This window comes from Lactuca serriola, chromosome 7 (assembly GCF_051521515.1).
Source record: "Lactuca serriola cultivar US96UC23 chromosome 7, Lser_US96UC23_V15, whole genome shotgun sequence".
Taxonomy (NCBI): Eukaryota; Viridiplantae; Streptophyta; class Magnoliopsida; order Asterales; family Asteraceae; genus Lactuca; species Lactuca serriola.
The window spans coordinates 66,178,567-66,203,656 of NC_136414.1; the positions used below are offsets into that span (position 1 = coordinate 66,178,567).

General features: G+C 32.6%; 2 protein-coding genes across 2 annotated transcripts; one reads left to right on the forward strand and one right to left on the reverse strand.

The window, feature by feature from the left end:
- Positions 1 to 2,111: 2,111 nt before the first annotated feature.
- OS9 (ER lectin-like protein) lies at positions 2,112 to 4,582 on the forward strand. The gene is made up of 8 exons (XM_079010949.1): positions 2,112 to 2,292; positions 2,766 to 2,839; positions 3,112 to 3,315; positions 3,396 to 3,467; positions 3,542 to 3,657; positions 3,784 to 3,850; positions 3,951 to 4,057; positions 4,178 to 4,582. The coding sequence occupies exons 1-8, from the start codon at positions 2,202 to 2,204 to the stop codon at positions 4,365 to 4,367; spliced, it is 921 nt and encodes a 306-aa protein (XP_078867075.1). The 5' UTR covers positions 2,112 to 2,201; the 3' UTR covers positions 4,368 to 4,582.
- Positions 4,583 to 9,225: 4,643 nt separating this feature from the next.
- Positions 9,226 to 12,014, reverse strand: LOC145063589 (calcium uptake protein, mitochondrial-like). The gene is made up of 7 exons (XM_079011185.1): positions 11,630 to 12,014; positions 10,909 to 10,976; positions 10,610 to 10,833; positions 10,435 to 10,518; positions 10,140 to 10,353; positions 9,757 to 10,053; positions 9,226 to 9,621 (listed from the first exon to the last, which is right to left on the reverse strand). The coding sequence occupies exons 1-7, from the start codon at positions 11,994 to 11,996 to the stop codon at positions 9,394 to 9,396; spliced, it is 1,482 nt and encodes a 493-aa protein (XP_078867311.1). The 5' UTR covers positions 11,997 to 12,014; the 3' UTR covers positions 9,226 to 9,393.
- Between the last annotated feature and the right edge of the window lie 13,076 nt (positions 12,015 to 25,090).

Genomic DNA, 25,090 nt, shown 5'->3' on the forward strand with positions numbered 1-25,090 from the left:
CATACACTATGTAACTTACTTCTAAATTACACTATTATTTGAAGTGACATGAATTTAACATTTATTAGTTTTCATTCATCTTTTGATGCATCATGTGTTACCTAAATATGTTTATGAAATAAAACTAATCACATTAAGGTAACTATTCACTAAAATTAAACTATTTTCCGCCTACAAAAGGAAAAACTAATTGTAGACTATAAATTATTTTTCGAAACAAAACTAATCGTCATGTTCCGCATTGCATGAGTGCCCTACTACATTAGGTTTTTTTACCAACAATATTAGGATTATTTACGACAAACGTATGAATTTTTTTAAAAAAATATGGGGTTATTTGTTTTTGACATAAAAAATCGGGGTTTTGTTCAGAAAAAAGGTCTTTTGAGTATTATTTGAGTTTTCTTTTTTTTCTTTTTTTTTTTTAAATTTAAAATTTTTTTTTATAACAAAATTGAGTTTTTTTAAATATACAACCAGTTATAGCATTTTGAATTTAGTTTATTTAACCAACCAAATGTAGCCTTACACTTTCAAACTTTTTTTAACTAACCAAATATAACCTTGCATTTTGAAGAACTTAACAATTTCAGTTTGAAATGTTGACAGTCGATAGTTTCCCGTCCCTCCGGAGACCTTAAATAAACCCTAGAATTTAAACTTCGAAACAGTAGATCCAACATATAAAAACACTTATCCAACATACACAAAAATGACTAACAAATTATATTGTTTGTTGAAAAGAAAACGAATTAATGAATTGAAACTAATCATTGTCCGCCGAAAAGAAACTAATTGTCGAAACAAACTATTCACATTCCGCCGCTTTGCGCGGGTAAACGACTAGTGTGTGTATATATATATATATATATATATATATATATATATATATATATATATATATATATGATTTAATAACAATTAAAAAAATAGGATGTGTTGTGTTTTACTTACGCAGGAGGTTCACCGCACTACCCCTCACCTAAAAGGATCGATGTTCCCATCTCCCTTCAATGTTATATCACCTCCACCACTCCATGTAGTGGTAAACCACCAGTCTTATTATACACATTTTGATTTGATCAAAACGTTCAAATCAGTGGTGCACAAGTATTTAAGTAATTAATACGTACATGCTATTTATAACGTAATTCTATTCATACATCTCAATTTTAAAATTTTTAATATCTATATTATACTAAACACACTCTTTATGCTACTCTATATGGTTAACCGAAAGACCACTTAAGCATAAACCATCCTCATCTTTCCACCACATTTTTTAGGGGTTGTATGCCAAGCTTACAACGCCATTATGAGGCCAATTGAAGAAGAACAACAAAGGAATGTAGAGAGAAGAGCAAGGCTTTGCCCTCCATTGTCGTTATCACATCTCTTATCTTAACGACCGGTCGGGGTAATTTTGCAGCCGTTACCATGCTATTAAAAACACTCCACGTCGAAAATAACAGAAAAAACATTCCCATACTGTAGAGTCTTAAATATTTATTGTAATAATATGTGTGAGACCTATGTATTACATGAGTTAATTTAAAAAAAAAATCACAAATGAAATTTTAACAATTTAAGAAGTTTGAATTTATAAGAAAAATGAGAAAATTTTGAATTATTAAAATTAATGAGGCTTTAATACATTGAATACATTACATATATAAATCATTTCTAATAAATACATTACATATATATTACTTTACATATTAAATGTGGATTTTTAATTTAATAAAATAAAAAATACAATAAAATGACAAATAACAAATAAAAAATAAAAAATCAAAAATTCTAGATAATAAATTGTGTCCAAACGAAGAAAAAAAAACATACAACAAAATAATTTTAATTTATTAGGACTCTCAGGTTTTTATCAAATATCAAAAATATACAAATAACCAAAAGTTATATGAATACCAACAACCCTATATAAAGCCCGAGTTGCAACTGAGCCTAAACTTTTTAGTCAAGCCCATTAGAAAACTTGCTTCTAACACGTCACCCTCTGTGGATGACGTGGCACCTTTCAATTGGATTGGTTTTATTTATTTCATAAACTTTCATTTGACCCCTTTAAAATTACTTTTTGACTCTCAGCTCCCTCGTTGATTCATTAATCACCCACCAAATACAAACCCCAAAATTCCTTTCTCTTCTTCTTGGTGACTAAATCACACAGTTCGACGTGAAAGATGGGCTCGATTTTGATGTGGGTTTTGCTTCTATTCGCCTGTTTGTTCAATTACGATGTCTTAGCCGAGCAGATCTTCCCAACTCATGGAGGTAATTTTCCAATTTCTCCGTGTCTGTGAAACGGATGAAGAACACATTCCATTTTGGGTAATTCTACAAAATTTTTTGTTCAAAAGCAGTTCCAATTCCACGCTCAGTCGCTTGCGGGTGTTTATTTTGTTATCAATTTCAAAATATTTGAGTCGTCAAGTATGTAATTAATATAATCTGCTCAGAAGGTATTGAGAGGTTTCGTAAGATTCTAACATGTCAGATGATGTAGATTAGTTCTATGAAGCAAATTAGAGAGATAAAGTCGAAATGTGAATACGAATTTATTTAAAAAAATCCAAGGAGGTTGAGATAAATCATAAACATAACTTGTAGAAAAGCATAGAAGATTATGATTACTTAATGGGGGAAGCTTCGTTTCCCCAAATTTCTTTGTAATTCGTTTCATCTTCATTATGATTACTTGTTTAGAGTAGTTTAAGTTTAAATGTTTATAAATGGTTGAGTTTCAGGTAGCTTAGGTCGCAGCTCTAGAGAACCAAAATATGATATTGAATTCCATTCAGAAGATTCACCATTTCATCCTGTAAGTCACCATATATAAATTCATACATTCTAGTTTCTCATTATCATAAGATGCATTGATAAACTGTATTCTTTTCATCCCAAAACATTTGACATAAACTTTCAACGTTTAATAATGAAAATTAAAGAATCTTGTTAATGCAAATCATTGTCATCAATTCTTTTTGATTATGAAAATGGCAACTCAAGAAGATAGTAAAAGTTAAGGGCAACATACAGAAAGCTACAACTTAGTTTCATTATTAAATTTTTTGATTTATTGCTTTTTTGCAGGATGATGATCAAGAATCTGTGGTGATGCCAAAGAAAAATGGAGAAAAATTTGTATGTTTTTTACCTAAAGTGGAAAAATCCAAAAGTGAAAAACAAACAATTCAACAAAACTCCACAAGTTTAATTTTGGAAACTGAAAAACGTTTCAAATTGAAGACACCAGATGAACTCCTTGAAGCACTTAAGGACCGATGCTTTCTCAGGGTCAGAACTTTTACCTCTCTAAAACAAATTACGATTTTGCCCTTCACCATTGTATCAAATTCAATAATTATTTCTTGCAGCAAGAAGGATGGTGGTCTTATGAATTTTGTTATCAAAAGAAGCTTCGTCAAATTCACCTGGAGGAAGAACGGGTTGTTATCAAGATTTATAATTCTTTTTTCTTTTTTTAAATTCCGGTAAATTTACCAAAATACCCCTCGTTCAGGTTGTTCAAGAATTTATTTTGGGTGAATACGATGCTGAAGCTACAGCTGCATACAACCGTAATTTATCCGACATTTCAACTCTGAAAGATCCTCGCTCCAAAGATGCATCACAAAGGTACAATTACAAATATGAAATATTTATTAATTTTTTTTATAGATGATTATTATATTAAATATTACCAAATAATCCATATTAATTGAATATTTATGTTTTGTTTTTGTTTTATATGATTAATGTTAGGTATCATGCTCATCAATATACAAATGGAACAACTTGTGATCTTACAAACGAGCCTCGAGCAACTGAGGTTTGATGAATTTGAAACTATTTTCTCAATTTCAAATTAATTAATTTTTTGAATTATATATTATTTGGATTTTATTTAATTTTTTGTTTGTGTTTTGTAGGTGAGATTTGTGTGTTCAGAACCTCGAGCTATGATTAGTTCTATCACTGAATTGTCAACATGCAAATATGCACTAACAATCCATTCCCCAATGCTTTGCAAACACCCGTAAGTGAAGTGTCTCAATCAGACTAAATGACCATTTTACCCTTACATTCCAACAAATAGTTTTTCACAATATTCATCAATTTTAACCCACCATCATGATGGGTATTTTTGTCTTTTCAGATTATTCCAAGAAGAAAGACCTGTTTGGTATACAATCAACTGTAACCCACTCCCGAAAGATTACAAACAACCAAAAATTGAAGATGACATTACACATGAACAGAAGATCCTTATGGTAATTGATAAGGAACCTTCATCATCATCATCATCATCATCATCAAACACTGATTCAGAAGAACACCCGACATAAAGATGTATGCATGTTTCAGATATGGTTCGAATTAACCAATAGAGAGATATGTTGATTTGTGCCAAAATAGTTTTTATACATTTATCGGCATTTTGAGTCGGATGATATAGTAAACTTGTGGAAGTGGATGCGAGACAAAACTTAGTGATATTATTGAAATTGTGCCAAAAAACATGCAATTTGGAGGGTTTAATTAGGTCCTTTTTTTCCTTCAAGTTTTATGATGTGTGTTTTATGTTTGCAAGAAATGTTAAAAAAATATCAAAACTTTGTTAATCTAAAGTCTAAAGTCTATTTAACCAAATATAAGTAAGACTTTTAACTTAAAAATAAACTTAACAAGGCCACATTTTATGCTTTGAAAAAAAAAGGAAACTTAGTTAATTTTTGGGAAAATGACTTAAAAGCTCATCGAAGTTTTCAAACCGTTTAAAAAACCCAATTATGTTTTGTCTGTTCAAAAAAATCCAACGAACTAACCTTTTGTTTAAAAAAACCTAACTAATTTATACTTTCGTTCACTTCCCATTTAGGGTAAACCGGCTAATGAAAGTCAATTAATGACATGGCTTATGATGTGTAATTAAATATTGAAAAATGACTTGTAAGTAAGTTGTTCACTATTTGGACAAAACCGAATTGTCCAATTATATAATTTGGATTGGACTATTTGGTTCAAATATTCAGATTTTTGGATTGGTTTTCAACAAAACCGAATTATTATTTTGGATTTCGGATTGGTTTTTGTTTATAAAATAAGAACCGAATAGTCCGTAAAAACCGAATAACAATTTGTTATGTATTTATTTTCAATATATCTATAATTATTTATTAATTTTATAATTTTTTTAAATAAGTTCAAAAAGTTTTACCTAATAAAAGACATTAATATGTACTTTCTCTCAAAAGCTTTTTATCTATTAAATAATAAACTATAATATGTCTTCTTAGTGGTTGTTTATAAATTTTAAATCACAAGTAAATAATTTGTTTTTGCTTCTTCTGTAAAATTAGATCATATTATAAGTCTATGTCCTTTTAAAATGTTATGATTTTTTGAAAATCGAATTATAAAAACTGGTACGACCGAATTGTAATTGGATCGGATCAGATTGGATTTGAATTTAGTTTGGACTATTTGGATCCATTTTTTGAAAACCGAAATCAATTTAGATTTACTTAATTGGATGAGATCGAACCGATGCATCCAAACGAACACCCCTACTTATAAGACTAACGAAGTTTCAAAACCGTTCGAAAAACCCCAATCATGTTTTGTTTGTTGAAAAAAACCCAATGAACTTACGAATTTTTGTTCAATTCTCATTAGAGGTAACCAGATTCATGACGAATACAATTAGTTGGCAAATGACATGACATTATATTTAATGACATGGAATAAACATATTAGATTTGCCCTTTATATATCAATTTAGGGCTTGGAGAAGAGAAACACAAACAACGTCTGTGTTCGATATCTGGTAATAGCTACTTCTTATTCTTCCTCTCAATCGTTGATGTCCAACTCAAGATCTACAAAGAAGATATTTGATGATGAAAACCCTTGTGGATGTGTACACTCTTCTTGGATTTGGACATCTAGAACGGAGGATCATCCAGAGAAAAAAGTTTAGGGCTTGTTCGAACAGATGAGTAAGTGTAATTGAAAGCTTTATCATTTCCATGTTCTATCTATTTGTTTGGTTTCTTTAAAAAAAACTTATTAAAATGAACATGATAAAGCTTTCAATTACACTTACCCATCTATTCGAACAAGCCTTAAACATTATCTCTGGGTGATCCTCCATTCTAGATGTCCAAATCTGAGAAGGGCGTCTACATCTGCAAGAGTTTGCATCATCAAATATCTTCTTTGTAGATCTCAAGTTGGACATCAACGATTGAGAGGAAGAAGAAGTAGCTATTACAAGAGATCGAACACAGACATCATTCGTTTTTCTCTTCTCTAAGCCCTAAATCGATATATAAAGGGCAATTATAATCTGTTTATTCAATGTCATTAAATATAATGTCATGTCATTTGTCAACTAGTTGTATACGTAATAAATCTGGTTGTCACTAATGAGAATGGAACAAAACCATAAGTTTATTGGGTTTTTTTTTTCAACAAACAAAACATGATTGGGGTTTTGTGAACGGTTTTGAAACTTCGTTGGTCTTACAAGCCATTTTTCGATATTTAATTACACGTCATAAGCCATGTCATTCGTTGACTTTCATTAGCCGGTTGACCATAAATGAGAAGTGTAATTTAGTTGGGTTTTTTTAGATAAAAGGTTAAGTTTGTTGGGTTTTTTCTTGACCAGACAATGAGTTTATTGGGTTTTTTTCTTGACCATAAATGAGAAGTGTAAGTTAGTTGGGCTTTTTTATATCGTTACTGTTCATGTTTTTTTGGATGCTCCATAATTAATATCGTTAGCAATTTTATGTTTGCATTTATCATTATCATTATTTGACATTTTGTTTTCTATTTTTGTTATAATTTTAATTATTTATTATACTTTTATTGTTTTTATTTATTTTGATTCAAGTAATGAAAAATAGAAAAACAAAAAAACAAAACTTAACACCAATTACTAATATACTCTAATATATTAATACATTTTACAATTTCATCTTTTTTTGGTTTTTTCGTATTCTTTTTTTTTTTTTTTTAATTTCTTAGTATTATTATTTTTTTTATTTTTTTCATATTAATTTTTAATTATTTTCTATTTTTATTTTTTTTATTGTTTCGTTTTATTTTTCATCAACTCGATAACTTTTTTTTGACATTTTCCAAAAAGTGTAAAATATATGAATATATTAGAGTATATTACAATTTTGGTGTTTGAGTTTTTTTGTTTTTTCTTTTATTTTATAATTTTGGTTATTTATGGTTTTTGTAACTTTTTTATTTTGATCCGCGTAAATACAATAGTTATATTTACAAATATAAATAAAGAAAATAAACATAACTTTTTTATTTACACAAATCAAAATAAAAAAGTTACGAAAACCATAAATAACCAAAATTAATATAAAAAATGTGAAAAAAACCAAAAAATTTAAAAAGTGTAAAATGTACTAATATATTAGAGTATTTTATAACTTTGGTGTTTGAGTTTTTGTTTTTTTATTTTTTTATTTTTCATTACTTGAATGAAAAGAAATATAAACAATAGAAGAGTAATAAATAACTAAATATATAAAAAACAACAAAAGGTGAAATAATGATAATGATAAATACAAACATAAAGTTGCTAATGATATTAATTATTGAGCATCAAAGTAATAAATAAATAAATAAATAAAATAAACTGTAACAACATAAAATAAAAAAAAACTTTAACGTTTCATCTCATAATTAAGAAAAAAAAGGTTTCGATATGGTTTATCGAATTTAAGTTTATTTACTTGAATCAAAATAAATAAAAACATTAAAAAACCATAAATAACTAAAATTATAGAATAAAAATAGAAAACAAAATGTCAAAAAGATAAAAAAAATTATCAAGTTGTTGAATATATATATATATATATATATATATATATATATATATATATATATATATATATATATATATATATATATATATGGAATTTATATTTATAATTTATATGTATACCAAATTTCAAATTTATAAAATTACAGAAATTGTCCTTGAGGTTTGTAGTGTATTTCAATATTGGTACAAGGGCAAAATAGTATTTTTCATTAAAATCTAACAGCTGAAAAAGTTAGATTTAACGGCAGGAGGACCTTTCATGTAATTATACAAACCACAGGGACCAGTCACATGACTTTTTACTAGGAAGTCTTCAAAATGTAATATTTTGTAAACCACAGGGACCAATTGTGAAATTTTGTCTTTAAAATATTATATGTCTAGAATACATTTTAAGCTATTTTTGATACACTCATATAATCAACCCGTTATTAATTAGAGATAAAATAATATATATCCTTGCCTTATTCAACTTGTTCCATATTCCATTATAACTACAATATTTTATTGAAAATTTGTTGATATTTTTCTTATTTGATTTAAGAATCCGTCTAGTTTAAATATGGATAAGATTCGGAATGTGGCTATTGAATCTCGTTGGAAGTGTTGTGTATCACAAAATTAAGGAAATGATGCTTGCTACCTTAGTGACGATAATGAATATAGACTCAATGATCAATGATGATTGATGGTAATAGAATGAAAGAACATCCTAGAAGGAAGTAGAAGAATACTATGATGTTAGATATGGATGAGATTGCTCTTTCTGAAGACATCAATTTAGATAAGAGGATGTGATAGCTAAACATTATGGTAGATGGATAGCCCCACCTCTTGTATGTATTGTCTGCAAACCTTATTGTCATACTTGCTTCTTATTAATATGTATGTTTTTTTGTTTTTGTTTTTGTTTTTTTTTTCATTTATCACATCGACTTACGCTATCTTGTTTGTCTTATTGCAGGTTCTTGATATGCTTGTTTTTCTTCACTTTTATATCTTAGTGCTTCTCACTTTGATTTATTTACACCTTATTTGTCATTTTTACGTACACATGTTGGAGATCATCTATGTGACACATTCATTCTAAGGACAATATCTAACTCTTTCCTATCCCATTTCAATGGGACTCCTCATATTTGTTGTTATTGTTGTTTAATATTAAATATATATTCTTAAATGTTACCGAGATAAACAAGATCTTATTCACAAAAAAACACCGCCTTATTGAATAATACAAGATTTCATTCAAATCTCACACTTCTCTCGACATGGATACAACAATAATTTAGTATTCTAATGAAGTAAAATTTCTATTACTTACTCATCATAAAAAAACAAAAAAGTCCAAAAACTTCATACACTAACTTTATTCTAAACAAATTCTCACTAAAATAACCTATCACTAACACTAACAATAACAAATAATACATTTTATCATGTAACATGCTTACAAAACTTATACACATCACAATTTATGTACATACACTTAAATTGTGATTCACTCTACATTTTTAATTAGAAAGAAAACTAGAAAATAAATTTGTTGTAGAACAATTCGAGCTACATTGCAACCAACATGAGATTAAACCTATAAACCCTGCCTCCTTCGGTTGCAAGTTGTCCTCTCTCCTTTGCAGGACTCGCAAAAATTCATCTGAGCTTAAGTTCCCATCTCGGTTCAAATCAAATATGTAATATATCATATCAATCACATTATTGCTCAAAGTAATCCCACAAACCTAAATACCATGCAAATAACTCTTGTTATTATTTTAAAATTAAACATCTAACTATAAGGACTAAACTTGCGATTTTTAGTAAATGAGGGACCAAATTTGTAAATTACTCTATTATATGAAACATGTATGTTTCACCTGTTCGGTTGCTCTTTGGAAATCCTTCTTTGTAAGAAGCCCGTTCACTTTTCCATAACTAAAAATGGCAAGAGACAAAGGTCTCAATTGTTTTCGCAATTCTGCAAACTTCTTGAAATCTTCAAATGTAATTCGTATGTTCTTGAGATTTGGCTCTTCGTTCAACTGGTCAACTCGATCGAGAAACTTGTTGATGTGGTTCATATCAGCAGATGCCACCATTGACAACGCAAAATCCTTAGCAGATATCGTCCCTCTTGATTTATAGTCGTAATGAGCAAATTCAAGCGACAAAATCTATCCAACACAAAGAATTCAACAATCAAAATCCTTATCGCGTTTCAGATAACGAGAAAGATGATCGATATAATCATATAACGAACCTCGTTGTGCAAATCTTTCAAAAACTGAACGAATTTCCCGTGAGCGAGGCACGATTTCCCGTTTTTCCCGAAGAAATACTCGAGAAGGCCGCCGTTCTCCACCGGCGTTGAAACTTTTAGTCCGGTACGCAATCCGTCGCGGTGGCGTGACCCTTGTCGGTGTTGAGATCGCATCAATGCCATTACTTTTTTGAATTCCTCCTTGTCGATCTCCCTATTCATAGTTTCAAATACGATTGGATTAGTTATTGAGTAGAATTACAGAAACCCTAGAACGAATTTGATGGAAACTTACCCGTTGTTATCGAGATCGAACATCTTAAAAGCTATGGAGAAGCTCGATTCAGGGATGCTTAGAAGCGTAACGAAAAATATATACCTGTTATGACAATTCCGATCGAATTTAGCATCTGAAAACCTAATACGATTAACAAAATTCCGATTTGAAGGATTGAATTCACAAAACTTACTCTGCGAATGAGATAAGTCCATCGTTATTCGTATCGAAAAGCATGAAGAACTTTGAAGGAGAACATTGTAACTCACTAGGTGCTTGCTCGCCTTTCAAGCTTCCCTCGCGAACACGGGAAGCTTCAGAAGGGGTGAACACCGGCACCACCGCCCTCATTAAGTCCGCCGGCGTCATAAATGATTCGCCATTAGGCGATTGGTGAGATGCGAAGTACTCGAACACCTAGGGTTTTGATTTTTGAATTGAACTGATGAAATTATAGATGTGTGTAATTGAAATTCGGTTAATTGTATATACCTTTTCCGGTGGACTTTGTGTTCTTATTCGTTTTTCGTACTTGAAGAAAACTTTCCGGCGATAAGCATCTGCGAATTGTTTACTCCGATTAGAACTTGAAATGGTTTTCAAGTTTCACAACTTTTGTGTTTTTTTAGATGAAAACATGCGAGAAAAAACTCCTTTTTTGCAGGAAACATTTCCATGCAAAAAATGTTTTTGTCTCTAAAGAGAGAAGAAAAGGCTTAACATGAGTGACCCATAATATATCTTTATAATATGTATTATATTTATATTTTTTATTTACTTTATTGTAACATTCTAGTTATTACTTCTATTTAAAGTATTATATTTTAAAATATTTAATCCTTATAGTATGTTAATAAAAATTACTTTACATATACATAGCAACATTATAATTATATAGATTTCTCTAAATGGAATAATGTAACGAAATAAATTGAAAATATTATGTTATAATAAACAAATCAATAAAAATATATTATTATTTTTGTATTAAATCCTAAAACAGTATATATATATATATATATATATATATATATATATATATATATATATATATATATATATATAATCTTTTTGTAATTTTCTTTTAAAAGGAAAAAGTATGATCGATAGAAACACATTAACACATATAAACGATACAATATTTTCAACATAATTATGAATAAAAAGATAGATAAAATTTAAACCACGAAAAGGGAGTTTAGTATATTCATACCTCCAAAAATATACATGGGTTTGTCATCAAATTTTGCAGACTGATCTTGATGCGATGAATCCGCATACACAAATTGTGAATTCGGTTGAGACACAGAAGTTAAGTAACAAAGCCCGAGGCTCAATCCAACTACAACAATACTAGATGTCAATGGTTCAACGCTTTTATAACGATCATAGTTGCACCTCCATCCAACATTCAATTTCGAAGGTGAAGATGAATATGATGATATGGATGATGATTGGTTGTTAGAATTTGTAGTGATCAAACGAATGTTGTGGTGGGGTTCATGGTATTGAGAGGCGAGAGATCGATGAATGGTGTAAAAGGTTGGTTTTTTCTTGAAGAAGGTAGAAAAATAATGCATATTAAACGTGAGTTTGTTGATTTTTTGGATTGGTAGAGAATGAATGAATTTATGGTATTTATATGGGGGAATTTATGTGATTACTGATTGGTCAAAAAAGTTCGAGCGCGAAAAAAGGTGGTTCGCTAGTTACAATTTGGTCAAGGTGGTAGTTAATTCTGTTTTTGGATAATGGGCTGGTTTATGTGTAAATGTTTTCTTTTGGGCCTTGTTGATTTGTTTGCCATTTTTTTGAGAATATAAATGAACATGATCGTCCTTCCTTCTTTGGTTAAATATTTCGATAAATAAAAGAATTATAATCTCTATCTCCATTTTCATCTTTACTCTAACAAATGAATGTTTTTTTTCATCAGCAACCAATCATCTCTAAAATTGAATTGACGGGCTCGATTCAAATGCATATAAACCCTAAAACACGGCTTTTAATCATCTCCAAAATTAAATCAACGATCAGTGGTTTAGTGGTTGTTGTCGCGTTCTTGCGCTTTTTCTCGGATTTCCTTCATTGGCAGTTGTAACTCTCTTGCTATTTGCACAGGGTTGGAATCAAAGCTAAAAATTTTATATTTGTAATTTTGTGTCGGCATACAAGTTTAGTTGTTGAGATTGCACAGAAGATTAATTAATTACTTATTGTTATGCTCTTAACTTGTGCGAATCATTGGATTGGAGGAGTCAATGATTTATTCGAATGTATACCTACGGTTTTAGCTCCCGCCCCAATTTTGTTTAAATTCAAATTTAGATTCACCAAAGATCATGAAAATCTAAGCTTGAAAGAATGATAATTTAATGTCAGACATGTTTTTATCCAAGTTGGCTTTAAAGTTCAATGTTTTTACTGATTTTTATAGCAGATTTTGATGATTCGTCCAACAACAAAGATGTTAAAGGTGGCAACAATTCAAAAAATCCTGGTGGTTCACCCAATTCACCATCTTCTTCAGGTGGGTTCCATCAATTTTCTCCATTGTCTGCTCTTAAAAAAGAACGAGATTTTCTAGAAGCCAAGGAAATTGAAGTCAAAGAAGTATGGCTAAATCATGAGGATCTTGACATCGAAGTGCTAGCGGGTGTAGATCCTTACTAAGATCTTGAGCAAGATTTTACCTAGTTCCTAAAAGACAGAAAATCAACCTTCGCTTGGAAACATGAAGATATGACAGGCATATTTAAGGATGTAATAACCCATAAGCTTAATATTGATTCAAGTTTCAGCCCAATTCATCAAAAAAGAAGAAAATTTGCACCTAAGAGGAACTTGATCATCCAAAAAGAGGTTGAAATATTACTCAAGGCCCAGATGATCAAAGAAGTAAAATTTCCAAGATGGCCGACCAATGTGGTCGTAGTCGAAAAGAAGAATGGAAGTGGAGAGTATGCGTAGATTTTACGTATCTTAATAAAGCATGTCCTAAAGATTCATTTCCCCTTCCACATATAGATTCTTTAGTAGATGCAACTACAAGCCATGAAATCTTTACCTTCATGGATGCTTCAACCGGATGTCAACAAATCCAAATGGAGCTTTCATACCAGGAAGATACAACCTTTATAACCCCAACATGTATATATTGTTATATAGCAATGCATTTTTGTTAAAAAAAAATGCAGGTGCAACATACCAAAGATGAGTGAACGAGATGTTCAAACATCAACTTGGAAAAACGATGGAAGTCTATATAGATGACATAGTAGTAAAATCCAAGAAAGCCAAAAATCATCTCCAAGATCTTGAAGAAGCATTCAACATCCTAGATCAATTGAACATAAATCCCAACTCTTCCAAATGCCATTTTGTTTTCAATGTGTGGAAATTCTTGGGCTACATGGTAACAAATAGGGGAATTGAAGCTAGCCTAGAACAGATCAAGGCTATCTTGAATTTTGTAATGTCCCATTTTTACCACAAAAAAATCATTTTTAGTTTAAGTAAAACATCCTTTTCAATAAAACCCAAAGTCTAGAAAACTGATAATGTCAAGTACAATCATCTGGTAAATCAGAGTATCATAATAATGCAAAATCACAAAGTTGTCGATGGGTGTGTATAGTCAAGCCTTTGCCTTCCCACGATCATATGAAGTACCCGGAACACATTTAAATCTACAATTGTAAGCATGAAGATTAGTGAGTTCCCCAAAATATCACATACAACACATCATAATAAATAATAATAGGTTATCAGCAACCATGGGACTATCAACAGTCTTATGGGCTCACAACTGCCCTATGGTGTATTAACAACCATACAGACTATCAGCAATACTGGATTTATCAACAACATAATAATACACACAACAATAATGAACAACTAAGACTCGGCTAATCTAGCATGCACACCATTATCACCTTGGTAATATAGTGATAAGAGTCACCTCACAAATAGCAGAAAACACAACAGCTCTCTGACAGTGAATAGTGGTACTATGAGTCACCTAATCATAAATATAGAAGTACCCTCTTAGTCTACACCGTAAAACACTCAAGTTGACCAAAATTTAGTTTGATCAAAAAAGTCAACAATCAAAGTCAACCCCATCCGACCTCCATGTCGTGGCTATCCATAGGCCACGTCGTGGCAACTTCACGACAAAATAATTGTGGTGAAACCAACCACCATGTCTTGGCAAGCAGATCGCCATGTCGTAGGATAAAGTGAAAACTTTATCACTAGAGCTCTAAAGCTCAAATCTGAACATTCTCAAGGTCTTAATGGATAAAGTGGAAAATTTATACATTAGGACATCCCAATAAGCCAAGATCTTTAAACCTAAGTTGTTCATGTTTGCACCAAATGCATGGACACCACACTAAGTCATACAACTCCCTTTTCTAACCACCACCATGGTCCATAAACCAAATATGGAACTCGAAGGTTCTGGAGTTCACTCAAACTTCAAGTATAAGAAGATTTGGACCAAAAGCTTATAAAATGACCTAGGACAAGATCTAGAGAGATAATGAACAAGGTGAATACTTTATATCTCCTAAATACCAGAACCGTGATGAAGATGCAAGATCTGAGATGGAACTAAGCATACAAGCACCAGGTTGGACTTCTTCCTTCAACCTTCACAAAAGTGGCTTCACACACTCAACACACACATATGGAGGCTAAAATTTGGATGGGATGAGATCTCAGAAGGTGCAGGCTACCAAATGATGCAACCCTAGGAGTCAGTGCCTTTAAATAGGGCATAAACCCGGAGATCTAGGGTTTGCACCAAAGAATCCACCACGTCGTGGCCAAGGCCTTGCCACGTCGTGGTGCTCTGCGAATACGAGTTCCTTAAATGAAGATGCCATGTCATGTTCCCTAAATCACCAAGTCGTGGCCAAGCCAAAATCCTCAATTAGTTAGACTTTTTATTAAATTAAACTTAGGAGAAGCATGCCCAGAAAACAAATGTTATAATTCTCCCCCACCTGAATCAGATTTCGTCCTCAAAATCCACGACATCATACAAATCCGGATAGTAGGTGTACATCTCCTCCTCGGGCTCCCAAGTCCATTCGGAACCCTTTTGATGTTGCCATTGCATCATAACCAAGGCCACCGCCTAGTTATGCAATGCCTTCATTTTCGTATCAAGAATCATCACCGGTCGCTCAACATAATTCAGGGGTTCATCGAACTGAATATTATCCAATGGAACTATAGTTGTCTCGTTGATCACACACATCTGCAAATTCGGAAACATGGAAAGTGCTATGAATCTGACTGAGCTCCTCTGGTAACTCCAATCGGTAGGCTACCTTGCCTACCTTATCCATGACTCGGAATTGACCGGTAAATATGGGTCCCAACTTACCCCGCTTCCTGAAATGAATAACACCCTTCTAGAGGATGCTTTTAGAATTACCATATCCCCAACCTGAAACTCCAACTCTGAATGATGTTAGTCCGCATTACTCTTTTGTCGGCTCTTAGCCATTAACAATCTCTACCTGACCTGTTGAAAAATCTCTGTTTTCTTATGCACCAGGTCCAACTCCGTGCTCCCCATGACCCGCTATCCAACCTCTCCCCAAAAAACCGGAGTCTGAAACTTCTCCAATAGAGAAAGTTAAAGGTGATGGGTTTTGGTCATAAGAACATCCTATGTGCTTATACAAACCCTAATGCTTGGATCTAGGTTTCTCTATTGTACATGAAAGTTATCCAAGACTATAAACCCTAATTCTAGCATAAAAGTAATCATATTAACATAAGAATGGGTTTTTAAGAAATTACCTTGATTTTTATGTAGCAATAACAATCCAATTCCTCCTTGTATTGACTTTAGAAAGCTTAGAGTCACAAATGTCACTCCTCTAGTGGTTCACAAACACCAAGAGCAAGAGGATGAGAAGGAGAGAGGATGGAGGCTGCCCTAAAACGTGTGAAACCCTAGAAGGATGCTTAGCCACGTTTTTTGGGTCATAAGGGATGTATATATAGTTAGGCTATTAGGGTTATCTAACAAGGAAAACCTAATTTGGATGCTTAAGCCCTAAGCAACCCATGGACCCCTTTCCTTAAGGCCTTGTACGATTTCCCCATGGGTTTCCCTTAGAATTCGTCCACTCCTTAATATAAGGCAATCCATGGCCCAATTGCAATTATCTTATAATTACAATTCCAGTCCCTTAAGTTTAATTAATCTCTTTTAGTCACAAAACTAATTACCAATTAATTATTGACTAATATTAATTAAACAATATGATTTATCCTTTAATATATTATTCCCATAATATATTAATAAATCATATTTAATCCTTTCTCTCCATAATTCATCCTATCAAGTTGCTTTGGTGAAGGCAACCCAAAAGGACCATGCACCATCGGGTCAAGTACATACCAAAATAGTTATGGACTTAGACACTAATCCAACAGTCTCCCACTTGGATAAGTCTAATAACTATTATGCGTATGACTTCAGATCCTGATCTGCAATCGTAGCTTTCCAAAGCCGCTGTCAACTCTGATCTTATCAGATATGCGTGTCCTTAGATAAGGGATCATATATTCCTCCATTCTAGATATCGTATGAGACATGATTTCTAATCATTCTCTCTGTACTATTTCTTGACTTCTGATTTATGACGACTGACTAATTGAACAAATCAAATTAGCCCTAGCCCGGCCGAGCATTTACGTTTGTCATCACTAAATCATCGAGGGAAACAAAGATATCGCTTTTATCCTACTTTGGATAAAAGGAACGGATAAACTTTGATACAATGCTTGCTTGCACTCACCCACCGAATTACACACAATAATATGTTTTATAACACCAAGTTACTAGTGCGTTTACATATTATCAATGTGTAACCGATTTGCAAGATACAACTCACACATCTCGGTTTCAAGAATATAAGATGTTATCGTCTCACTAATCACTCGTGATACAATTCATGGAGTGATCCAAGTGAGCATGGGTTTGATCCAATGCTTAAATTCATATTCATAAGCACTCATGAACGTTGCAGCAAACATTTGCTTATTTCTAATACTCTTTTAGACAATCCACACACAAATTCACGACAGTCTTCATTCATACCTACTTCCAACATATGAACGACTGTGGCCCGTTCGAATAATTTGACTGTTCTTAACCAATTAAATTATTCAGGAAGTCAAAACATGCAAAGTGAAACACAAGAATAATACTAATCCCATATGGCCTCAACCCTTTGAGCATAAATAAAACACCTTTTATTTATCACCATATCGATTACTCATTATTTGTCGTTTCGGGTAATCAACTTCTTACTTGAATTATTACACTTGTCCCATGCTCTTAGCATGCACACAATGTTTACCTATGGTTCTTACTTTGTGAAATAGATCCAATGAACACATTTCCAATCATACTCATTTCACAACTCCTAATCCTTTTCATAAGTGTAAGAATATCAAATTCTTGCCACTTATAGAATATGCTAGATTCTAACATTTTATGCAACGATCCATTTGTAACATCACTGAACCAAAGTCACAAAGACTATTGCCAATGAAATTACAAAGTCCTCTATTGGAGATTGTTACAATACAATTCCTTAGATATGATGTCTCTCACTCAAAGTACATTCCTTTGAACATCCCTTGCATAAAAGTTTCTAATCTAGACATAGATTTTCAATATTCAATTCCCAATATGGACACATTTCCATATTTTCCATATGACAACTCATTCTTAATAGAATCTTATCTATTCATAATAATGTCGATATGGTCCATCCAATATGGAAACATTTCCATATTTTCCAATACTATATTTTCAACTACTCACAAGCGACCAATCCTCGGCGAACTTTGGATTGTCTTTTGATAGTTGTTTAATTATTTTAGTCAAAACCAATTCTTGTCCTTTTTCCCTCTACATGCGCTAGACATTTGGAAAATTTTAGAATGGTCAAATATTATAGCATTTGCAATCGATCCAATACCCGAAGCGTATGGGACACGATTTAAAATGTCTTACATAAAGATTTGATACTTCATCAATCTTCTGCCATAATGTTTTATTTGCTATGTCCTCAAAATTCGAATTATGAAGAGGAATGCCGTAATCATAATCGAAATTTTAAGAACACACTATGTTTCTTTGACTAAGTTATGAACATTCCACAACCTAAGCCTTTAGATTTGAAATGAAGCATAATATTCTCTCCCTTAATTATAGCAAAACAACTTTACAACCCTTACGACTTTGCAAGGTATAACTCTTGTTTTCTATAATTAATATTGCCAACTTGCAATACGTGCCTTAATAATTATACAATCATAACATTTATGCTCCCACTATCATGATGATTATTATAAACATAACACTTATGCTCCCACTAGCTTCGACATGTATTCAGAAACAGCTTAACTTTCAGAAAAACAATGCTTATTGAATTTCTTAAGTCCATGTTTCTAATATTTAGTGCTTTGATAATCTTTTATCAAGGCTTCTTGAATATATACACCTTTGCCTTAGATAGTTCATATGTGTGTCTAAACAATTGCCAAACCTCACAATTCAAATTATGGAAAGAGATACCGTAACCATAATCGAATTCGAGAATGCAATTTTACAATCACTATCTTCTTAAAATATTTCTTAGTGAAAGTATTTCCTCACAATCATTTTCATGAAGGAGGAAATCTTATGACACTTAGATTTAAACGGTGTATTAGTTCCTATCCATGTGAATTTGTCAAAACTAAAGTTTACGACAAATTAAAAACTCATATGGATCGAACTTTCTTAATCTCGATTTCTTGCCTTATGGTAGCACAGCTGCCCACCATATCTTCCAAGTAGTCAAGCAACTCACCTTTTTCTTATCAATGTACTTTTCATTGATCAAGGTCCTTGCCTTTTATGCATTCAAATGAGAACTCATAGGACTCACATGCATAATTAACTCAATTGGAACAACACAGAAACAAAATAATGTCAACACGATAGGTTGTAAACCTCAACTCGTGTGCTAGTGATGATCGATAAGGTTTATCTCATTTGTTCTTGAAACCTTTCAAAACCATTAAGACTCCCACTGACTCCTTGACATATAAGATTCTCTTGTCAATAACCATTTCTTGACAAACAAATATTCAAGAGTTAATGTAGCTTTTATCAAAACACTTCATAAATTGGTCCTAGTTGGTCTTTGTCTTATCCAAGACATCACAACTTTTCCATATTTGATGAATGTTATAAACCTTCTTAATACTTATCACTCAATGTCGCAATCTTAACTTTAAGACTTGTTTTGGAACGAAGTATGATTGACTTCTTGATTTAACCATTTCTTCAATCCTTGATTCCTCTTATTAAACATACAATTGTACTAAGACTCACTTAGAAGATCAATTGAGATATGGTTCTTAATCATTAAGACCTATCATAAAGCATAAAAGGTACTCTCCCTTCTTCTTAGAATGGAGAAACTTTTATCTTTCTGCCTACTTGATTCTTCTTATTCGTTCTGCTATTGATTTAAACTTTTTCAATCAATTCATAATTACACTTAATCTTGTAAGTATAATCATATTTACTAAACCTTTAGTAAATCATGACGAATATCTTTGTTACTCTTATGGTGGACTTGATCAACACACAACTTTGTGTACTCGATCTCCTAGTCCTTCACTTGACACTTTGTTAATGAATTAGTCTAATTTCCAAATATGAAATTTCTCATTCATCGTGCAACCTAGTTGCATGATTCCAAGTTTCTGTCCAATTGAAACTTGGGCGATGAGAAACTCTCCCTATTTGGTAAATTCTCGACCTTTCCATAAATAACATAATAAGAACCAAATCCATTATTGCTAATAATAGAAACATTCAAACATCAATTTTTCATATACGCCATTGCAAGGATAAATAAATAATATAAAATCAAAATTTATTTTATTGTGGAAAAAATTTGTCCTTACAATGCAATTCATTGAAAAACTATGCTAATACATCTTTCTTAGCAATCTAATTCTAACTCTAAGTAGTAGCTCAAGAATCTAATCTTCGAGAAATGCGATCGAAATCCATTCCTTCACGGTTAGATTCTGCTCACTTCTTCCCTTAAGCTTCCTTTCTTTTCTTCGATCCTACAAAACATCAATTGTAATCTTATCACATTATGTATTAAGAATTTAGAATAGAAGCTTAAAAGAGTTAGTTAATGGATTTTACCTATATTAGAGCCATACGTTTCGACTCTCCCATCTCTTAGATCTCTTAGGTAAATGGGGCAGCTTCGTCCCCAATGCCCTTTCTATTGGCAATAAAAGAAAATTGACTCTTTTGGAACATGACATGGAACTTCTTCAGACATTGCCTTTCTCTTATGATCAAACTTTTCGATCATAGCATGTCTTTCGTTGCCATTGTCTATATCCATAGAGGTCTTGAAGGCAGATTCACCAATCAACTTTGCTTTTCTATTGCGCCAAACCATTGCTGATTCAGCAGCAATAAGCATATAGGTGAGATCTATAAGGGTCACGTCGCAGTTCATCATATAGTACTCTCTTACGAACTCACTATATGAGTTAGGAAGTGACTGAAGAACCCAATCAACAGCCATTTCCTCACAGACAACGGATCCCAACATTCTTAACCTATCAATGTGTGACTTCATCCCTAGGACGTGTGCACACACCGACTTTCCTTCTTTATGTTTACTTACCAAAAGGGCTTGAGTGATCTTGAACTTTTCAAGCCTTTGAACTTGTGGGTTAGGGAGAATAATTGGAGGAGGTGGAGGAAGTGAAGCATGATTTCTTGTTCCTCGATCGAATCGTGGAATATCATCTTTATGTGGAAAGCTTGTTCTACGGGATTTGGGAAGACCATAGTTGTCGAACTTTGACATCTACAAAACGGGAGAAAACGAATTCAAGTTAGTTGATTGATTGAGTCCTTAGTAAATCACCCAAATGAGATACTAAGGCTAGGACCCAACACAATATTCTACAACTCGGGAGAGGGATGCCGTAACCCAAATTGCAGAACATTTGAAGGTAAGTGAATGACAATTCACTAATTTCCACCATGAAAAACGAAAAATAAATTTAGGTTTTAATTCTATGAAAACTCCTAGATTCTTTGAGATTCATTGAACATTTCAATGGCATGTTTAAATCTCGATATGCCCCTCTTGTTTGTGACTGGGATGCCGAGGATCACAAAGCGGGTGTGAATAACCATGCAAACTTACATGGTGCCCCCACATGTTACAGTCACCTATTCGATGTGCCGGTCAACCACACACGCTCCACCGAATTATGACAAACATTGAGTCACCCTTTGCTACCTTTGCTTAGAACCATTTAGTGTGCCGGTAAACCACACACGCTCCACTAACGTCTTTGCAAGGGCACAAAGTGTAATTTCATGGAATTGCATCAATTCACTTTTGCCTAAGTAACTAAGATTGGGAATTTTATGAAAACATTTAGTTACTTTTATTCTTCATTATACTTATAATGGAAGGTTTTGTCCCATCCTACCCGTTCGGCTAACGACCCTCCACTAGTCAAGAGTGCGGTGGGTAAGAGTGGATACCCATTCAATCGCCATTTTATAGGCAATTTCCTTAACACCCCTTATAGACCAGCTTCGTGAATGAGGCCTACTAACGGTAAGACTGACTTTTACTCATACATATATATATATATATATATATATATATATATATATATATATATATATATATATATAATGTTAGACTTTTAATGTTATATATAGTATAGGGTGTATTTTACACTTTTAAAATATTAGGTGGTCAAATTTAATAATTATACCTTTAATTCAATTAAATTGTAAACCAAAACTTTTTATGGATTTATTAAACCTCTTTTAATTATACACCTTAATTAATTAATAAAACCATAAGGGTGTGATTTGAACCTTTTTCAAAACAATACTAGGGTTTTAGAATTCAACATTCCTAATTAAACTTTTAATCAACTTTTAAATTCCAAAACTTGAGGGCAAGTTTTGAAACATTTCAAAACATTAGGGTTTAGAATTTTAAATATACATCAAAATTAAACAATTAATCAAAATTTAAATTCCAAAACTTGAGGGCAAGTTTTGAAACCTTTTTCAAAACATTAGGGTTTCAACTATTTAAATTCCAAAACAACAAAACTTTTGAGGTCAAATTTAAACTATAAAACCTAAAGGGGAAAATGTGAAACTTTTCATAACACAAGCATCAAATAACAAATAATCTAAATTAACAATTAATCACATAATTATCCATATTTGATTTATTTAATGATTTCTTGCAAAACAATTTACCAATTTAATCAAAATAATTAATCAATTATCACATAAGGAAACAAATATTTTATTAATTGATAAATATCTTCAATTAGATCAAGAATATAGTCATATATATCAAAAAATTGGATTTATATTGATCTAATATGATAAGGCAAGTATCCTCAAGCAAAAACAACAAGAAATCCCGGTTTTCCCTCATTCTGACCAGCCGAATCGTCGAGTCAGGCATGGACTCGTCGAGTTAGCATGAACTCGGCGAGTTCATCTAAAAAACACGGCGAGTTCAGCCCCCAGAAACACAAAAATCGAATTTTTCAACATACAAAGCATCAATACAATAGAAACCAATCTAGGCTCTGATACCACTGATGGGTTTTGGTCATAAGAACATCCTATGTGCTCATACAAACCCTAATGCTTGGATCTAGGTTTCTCTATTGTACATGCAAGTTATCCAATACTATAAACCTTAATTCTAGCATACAAGTAATCATATTAACATAAGAATGGGTTTAAGATATTACCTTGATTGTTATGTAGCAATAACAATCCAATTCCTCCTTGTATTGACTTTAGAAAGTTTAGAGTCACAAATGTCACTCCTCTAATGGTTCACAAACACCAAGAGCAAGAGGATGAGAAGGAGAGAGGATGGAGGCTGCCCTAAAACGTGTGAAACCCTAGAAGGATGCTTAGCCACGTTTTTGGGTCATAAGGGATGTATATATAGTTAGGCTATTAGGGTTATCTAACAAGGAAACCCTAATTTGGATGCTTAAGCCCTAAGCAACCCATGGACCCCTTTCCTTAAGGCCTTGGACGATTTCCCCATGGGTTTCCCTTAGAATTCGTCCACTCCTTAATATAAGGCAATCCATGGCCCAATTGCAATTATCTTATAATTACAATTCCAGTCCCTTAAGTTTAATTAATCTCTTTTAGTCACAAAACTAATTACCAATTAATTATTGACTAATATTAATTAAACAATATGATTTATCCTTTAATATATTATTCCCATAATATATTAATAAATCATATTTAATCCTTTCTCTCCATAATTCATCCTATCAAGTTGCTTTGGTGAAGGCAACCCAAAAGGACCATGCACCATCGGGTCAAGTACATACCAAAATAGTTATGGACTTAGACACTAATCCAACAAAAGGGAGGAATACAAATGATAGCATGTTGGCTGTTGCTGTAGGAAAATTCAACCAAGGGAAGGTAGGAGTCCTAACTCACACTGAAATCAATGGTACAAGCCCTCAACATATCCTCAAGATTCTAAATAGGCCATTCACTATGGCTGTCTGTATGTGGATGATATGTAGTAATAAAATGTAACATGGTACCTAAATCCTCATGGAGCCTCTTCAAAAACCTAAAAGTAAATTGAACGTATTGATTTAATACTGTAGACATAGGCACCCTGTGACGAGCCACAACCTCTTGAATATAGATTTAGGCCAATTTCTCGGCCGATGAGCTCTCCTGAATAGCAAGGAAATAAGCAGTCTTGGTATAACAGTCCACAATAACCCAAATAGCATCAAGCCCCTTGGCCATCCTCGATAACTTAGTAATAAAATCCATGGTGATCTGCTCCCATTTCCACATAGGGAACTCCAGAGGCTGTAACTTATCGTGCGGTATCTGATGCTCGACCTTGACCTTCCAGTAGGTCAGACGCCTTTCAATATACCAAGCTATATCTATTTTCATACATGGAAACCAATAACTAAGCCTCAAGACCCGATACATCTTTGCTGTGTTAGGGTGAGTCGAGAACTTAGACTTGTGTGCTCCCTCTAACATTTTCTGATGAACCCCACTGGAAACTGAAACCTAAACCCTACCACACTGAGTAAACAAACAACGTCTAACGATAACAAAAGTAGTAACCTGACCCCTGATCTTCTCTTTTTTTCCAGTTCTCCTTCTTGATTCCCTCAGGCTGTGCCTCTCTGATCATATCCTGAAGTAGTGAAATGATAATCATCCTCTAACACAGGTCTCGTATAGAAGCACCAACTTTCATGTGGCTAAAAACATCGGCCACCACATTGGCCTTCCCCAGGTAATATAATATCTCACAGTTGAAATCCTTCACTACATCAAGCCACGTACGCTATTTCATATTTAGATTCGGCGGATCCATGAAGCACCTCAAACTATTGTGATCTGTGTAGATAGTGCACCAGAACCTATATAAATAATGGCGCCAAATCTTGAGTGCGAAAACCACTGCCCCCAACTCAAGATATTAAGTAGGGTAATTCGCCTCATGATGCTTCAGCTGACTCGAAGCATAAGCTA